Source organism: Haliotis cracherodii, unplaced genomic scaffold (genome assembly GCF_022045235.1).
Source record: "Haliotis cracherodii isolate W230 unplaced genomic scaffold, xgHalCrac1.p SCAF_9, whole genome shotgun sequence".
Lineage (NCBI taxonomy): Eukaryota > Metazoa > Mollusca > Gastropoda > Lepetellida > Haliotidae > Haliotis > Haliotis cracherodii.
The window spans coordinates 45,683,766-45,689,804 of NW_027266343.1; the positions used below are offsets into that span (position 1 = coordinate 45,683,766).

Genomic DNA, 6,039 nt, shown 5'->3' on the forward strand with positions numbered 1-6,039 from the left:
ACTAGCCCGTGAAGATTCCGGGACGGAATTTGTCTTCAGCAACCCATGCTTGCCGTAAAAGGCGACTATGCCTGTAAAAGGCGACTAACGGGATCGGGTGGTCAGGCTCGCTGACTTGGTTGATACATGTCATCGATCTCAATACTACTACTACTACTACTACTACTACTACTTCTACTACTACTACTACTACTACTACTACTACTACTACTACTACTACTACTACTACTACTACTACTACTACTACTTAACGTCGAATAAAAATGAATTCGGGAGAGATGGTGTACTGAGTATATGTTCTCAAAGTACATTAGTAGAGTGATTACTAATGTTATTGGTGTTTATACACCACACCAAGAACAATGGCGGTGGTGACGCTGCACCGGGATAATCAGCCTGCCTCCGCATAATCCAAGATGTTTAGCTCCCCCATGTAGATATGTCGGATAATACCCACCAGGGGAGTGTGAATTCTAGGGTAATCTGTGTTGATTTATTCCAGGAATATGAGTATAAATACAAGGTCCCATCTTTGGTGTATCAGACATTCCCACTTTGTACTGGACAGAAGCAGAAACGATGAAAGCTGTGTTGTTTGTGTGTATGTTGACCGTGGTCGCTGCTGGAGAGGCGGACACAGAGGTAGGTTGTGTTTTGTTTCTTCTTTTATCTTTTCTTCTCATTATCAGTATTGGTATTTATCTGGCTAGTCATGAATGTCTGTAGAAAATCAGTTTATATAAGAAATGTCATGTAATTTCTTACTCTGGGTTTATTGTTCTGAAACTTCTTTCTCTCATCATGTTCAAAGTAACGGGTGGCATACGGTGTTTGAGATTATCACATCTGTTTTACCCTAGACCGATTATTTGACCTATGTTTACTCATTCCCTTATAGATTAACCACATAGATTCCGTCATTGAGCAACGTGAGTATAGTGTTTTAATAATTATGAACCAAATCTTGACAAGCTATAGTGAAGGATTGAATAATACTATTTCAGTTTCATCTGCTTGGGCGTTACTCACGCAACTGGCATCATGTTATATGCTGAGATAATGAGATATCTGTGTTAAAGATGCCAACTTTTTTACTTACTATTATGCTTAGTCCTTCAGTGTAGAGATGGGCCTTTGATGAAATCAATATCACCAAATATAGTTTGAATTTTTTAATGTACGGATATTATATTTTGAGATACCAGTTGTTTGAACAAACTACCTTTCCTTCAGTCAAGGCAATACAATCAGATCTGGTTGGAATGGATCATGAGATGAACATGAAATTCCTTGACGATGTCACTGATGTGTCATCAACGAACAGTAAGTTCAGACCGGTTACATTGTTACACTTCGGGGTACACATTTGAAGAAGGGATTGTTGGAGATAATGATGTTCTCTTGAATTCTAAGATTGAGAGATAAGATGAATAAATATGTGTTTGGGTATACCCTGAAAGATGCACATGAAATGACTCGTGTTGATATTTCCAGACAGATTCAAAGACCCGGTTTAACGCCACTTTATAGAACAAAATATGGGGTGGGAAAGTATGAAAGTTTTTGTGATTGCATTCATAATCTGTAACAGCCCTATTTCTCTATACTCTGTACTTATTTACCTATTAGATGTTGCTGGTGCGACACAAACTTCACCAACGACTTGGGGTGACCACCAAGGAGCAGTTGATGGACAAACGCTGGACAGAGAAAACAGAATGGACATCTTGTTCAGACTTCTGCATGGTAAGAAGTCTCATTATTCAAAATTAACAGCATCACTATCCATGATTTGTCCATTGGTTTAACTGACAAATCTGATCATACTTAAACTTATATGTTTCAGAAGATTTATTGCATATGGGACATACAGATGACAAATTCCGATTATTTAAAACAAATATGTTGCTGATACTTGTTCTCAAACATCATTGTACAATATAGAACATCATCCAGATCAGATGGTGCGACCTTTGATCAGACTTTCGAAGTTAAAGGACTCTGACATTGTCCCATGATAGTAAGCAGTGTATTAATGCCTTTACTTTGACGTAGGTGATGACGAAGACAAGTATGTTGTTTGTACACTGGCTGACGCCGCCGAGACGTCTCAGATTTCCATTGAAGACATCAGCACACCCAAGTATCAAGACAAACACACCATCAGGTCAGTTTCGTACTAACTCTCATCTATGGACACCTTCGTTTGTGGTTGAGAGTTTAATGTAGTTGATACCTACACCAATTATCATTGGACTTGATAACACCATTCACTTTTACAGACGGCGCTCTATCAACTGCAGACAAGACGCCCGCTACCGGACAATAGACGGAAGTTGCAACAATGTTCGCTGGCCAACCTGGGGGTCAACCAACCAACCATTCAAGAGATTTATTGATCCTTCATATGATGATGGTAAAGAACAGATTTTCTTCACATAGATATTGGAACTTAAAAATCATTATTTCATGCTTATGACCAGGGCGATTTTCATTAATAAATCAGACCGTTTGGAAGCAAGTCTTGTAAGTATTGCAATGGGAACATTTAGTTATGCCCTTTCAATATCACAACTAACTATACTTTAGTGAACTTTAAAAGCAAAAGTTTGGCTTTTCAGGCAAGTTCGTTCCCCGAATGAGAGGCGTAGATGGTTATCCCCTTCCCAGTCCACGCGCCATCAGTGTGGCCGTCCATCCGGGAGTTGACAGTCCTTCTGACGACCACACGGTGATGGTGATGCAGTGGGGGCAGTTTGTGGACCATGATCTCACCGGAACTCCTCTTCATGCAGGTACGTGCCAAATGGCCAATACTCTCTGACCATCAAAGTGACCAGACGTGTGATGATGAAATCAGACAAACTGTGATATATTTGTTTTTGTGATTCATATTTTTCGAACTTATATCAATAATTACGATATGCATCTAAATCTTTGTATCAACTTAACCAATCCTCATAATCCTTCAAGGTGATGTTCAATCTAAATGTTGCGATGGTCACACACCTGGAGAGATGCATTCTGATGTACGAGCTGGGTAAGCAATTAACATTCTATATTTTCCACACTTAATCATTCTGTTTGTGTTAATGGAAATAACTGGTCGAGATATTTTAAATAAATGAATCAGAAATACCAAACTTTAAAATTACATGACATTGTATACATGCTTATAATAAGGATGAAACGGATACATGATTATGAAAGTCTACTGTACGATTCCGACTACATCATAAGCATGTGTTTGTGTATCATAACATATCATAACCATTATCATAACAATGGTTGATTGGAACTAGGAAACGTGTTAATTCTTTTGGTATTTCACTGTTCCAGCGGTCCTTGTTTCCCAATAACCATGCCAGTAAATGAAGGACATTTCCAAAAGAACTGCATGGAGTTCAAAAGATCAGCCCCAGCACCTGGAAAGAGTGAGTATATGAATACAAGGCTGTGAAGGTTACCTCATTTCAATGTAGGATTGTTCTGTCATTATGTTTATGATCATCTTATTAAGTAACGAAAGTCATAAACAACACTGTATGATAACATCCATATTTAAAACCATGTCACTTCCAGATACTCGAGAACAGTTGAACCTACTGACGTCCTTTGTGGACGCCTCTAACGTGTACGGACTCAGTCAGGATCAGATCAATCACCTCAGGAATGGACGTAAGTCAGGCAATATTTTGTTTTAAATTATAATTCATGATCAAACAAATATTTTAAAACTTGGCAAATGCCGTGGAGAGTAATTGGTACATACAAATTAATGTCGTCATTCAACTTTTCAGCCTACATGAAAACCAAGGGAGATAACCTGTTGCCAGAATCCAACCAAGGCAACTGTCGAACAAGCAATACCAACGAATGGTGTTTTGAAGCTGGTAAATACAACTTAATAATGTATCCGTAGTACTATTTTCAGAATCTGTTTATATTGTACTTCACACATGACTATTTGGTAAATTTTGAATGATAATTCACAACACTGTCACACCTTCTTTATAACTAACTTCATCATCAGGTGACGACCGTGTGAACGTGTTCCCTGGTCTGGCCGTGCTACACACCGTGTTTGTCAGAGAACACAATCGTCTTGTCAAAGAACTTGCTGATGTCATGCCATCGACCACTCCTGATGATGTCTTGTTTGAGGAGGCCAGAAAGATCGTGTCAGCCATCATCCAACAAGTCACCTACCGCGAATGGCTGCCCATTATTGTTGGGCCCTTGGCCATGAGGAAGTACAGACTGACCCCCGGCTTTAGCTTCAGGTACAACTTTACTCAAAACCCAACCATCTACAACGTCTTCGCCACCGCCGCCTTCAGATACGGCCACTCCACCATTCCACGTTTCCTGACCCTCGGAGACCGACATGTACCCATAGAACAGCTCTTCTTCAGACCTTCTGAGGTTATCAAAGATCTGGACACCGTGCTGAAGGCTATCCTCAAGGACAGACATCAGGAGGTTAACCGCTTCATCAACAGTGGGATGACTGAGCATTTGTTTGAGACGTCGGGCAATAACGGCTTTGACATCGTGTCCTTGAACATTCAGAGAGGTCGTGATCATGGCCTGCCATCATACAACAGCTTTCGTAAGGCATGTCAGCTATCGGAAGTGACTTCATTGGATGACAGTGTATTTGGTAAAGCAGGAGCTGCTTTGAAAAGTGTATACAGGTTTGTCTAATTTAATTTACTCTTATATGTGTACAGAGTTATTGTAAAAAAAATATGAAATAAAGATACTTTAACCCTTATTTGACATTTCTCAAGATCTCCATACGTTTATGTATTCTTGCTTCAGATCCCCTGATGACATCGACGTCTTCACCGGTGCAGTAGCTGAACACCATGTGCATGGCGGCGCAGTGGGCCCTCTCCTCGCTTGTCTGATTGGTCAACAGTTCCATGACCTGAAATATGGCGACTCATTCTGGTTCGAAACATCCCATCCAAGAAAGGGCTTTACATCAGGTACCGTCCAGTCTGTTTCTGTGTGCTTGTATGTTTGTTAAACTATTTAGTTGATGTCAAACTATGTACTTATTAGATAACTTAATATGTCTTTAAGATGAGAATGTTATATTATAATATGAATTTTATTGCATTTCTAATTTTGAATATGTCAAAATGTTTTAGTGTTTCAATGACACAGAAAAAAGATACTCTCGTTTGTTCCCAGAAGTAATTGTACATATACATACTTATTGCGTTTTCTATTTCAGGACAACTGTCTGAGATCCGACGAATGCGCTTTGCAAAGATTCTTTGTAGGAATTCAGGAGTGAAGTCCATCCAAAGAGATCCTTTTACAGTGTACTCAAAAGAAAGGTAGGCAATGAAGACATTCATCTCCTTTGTTCGTCAGTAATTAATTATCTCGGACAGACAGAACTCATATTAATATGCGACAGGGTATATCTGGCGTACTTCATTCAGTGAACATTGATCAGAATTGTATCCTGGATCCTTTTACACTTCGTGACACACTTTGAATGTAACATATTCGAGCTCATTCAGATATATAGGATATATATGTCAAACCAGATCATATGAAGTATGCTGACGGAAATGTTAATATTTTGACGCATTTTTGTATTTCACAGCAATCCTATGATACCCTGCAACGATCTTCCAACAATCGATTTAACCAAATGGCGGAGATGAGAGGTTGCTTAGCCTACCCTTAGATTCAACAAAAGAAACCGAAGACTTGAAACATAACATTTTGGTGTTCCAACATATATAGCCCTAACTACTCGTCATGGTTTGTAAGAAGCATAAATCACAGAATACATGATATTTTTGACGTTTTTGTTCAACTATCTTCATACTAAATATGTAATGCCAAGTACATTTAGGTATGGCATTTCCCTAATAATGCTGGAATTATTAACGGAAATGTCAGTTAACATTATACCTGATTATAATGCCTACACTTTATATGAGAACAAAACGAATTGGTAACCAATTAAGTAAGTGAATCCACCAGTTACACTGTCAAAGCGTTTAATCAAAG

The 6,039-nt window shown here is 38.9% G+C and overlaps 1 protein-coding gene across 1 annotated transcript; it reads left to right on the forward strand.

Annotated features, from left to right (window-relative positions):
• The first annotated feature begins 579 nt into the window (after positions 1–579).
• Positions 580–5,687, forward strand: LOC139453398 (chorion peroxidase-like). The gene is made up of 13 exons (XM_071235079.1): positions 580–642; positions 899–929; positions 2,056–2,167; positions 2,283–2,416; positions 2,622–2,795; positions 2,974–3,040; positions 3,340–3,434; positions 3,583–3,678; positions 3,801–3,893; positions 4,034–4,697; positions 4,825–4,994; positions 5,246–5,351; positions 5,627–5,687. The coding sequence occupies exons 1-13, from the start codon at positions 580–582 to the stop codon at positions 5,685–5,687; spliced, it is 1,866 nt and encodes a 621-aa protein (XP_071091180.1).
• Positions 5,688–6,039: the final 352 nt, after the last annotated feature.

What these genes read in the sequence shown, in the direction of transcription:
- LOC139453398 (XM_071235079.1), top strand. Translation starts at nt 580, where the DNA reads ATGAAAGCTGTGTTGTTTGTGTGTATGTTGACCGTGGTCGCTGCTGGA. An exon ending in CTGGAGAGGCGGACACAGAG is followed by an intron (nt 643 to 898) that starts GTAGGTTGTGTT and finishes ATTCCCTTATAG; the next exon opens with ATTAACCACATAGATTCCGT. An exon ending in AGCCCCAGCACCTGGAAAGA is followed by an intron (nt 3,435 to 3,582) that starts GTGAGTATATGA and finishes TGTCACTTCCAG; the next exon opens with ATACTCGAGAACAGTTGAAC.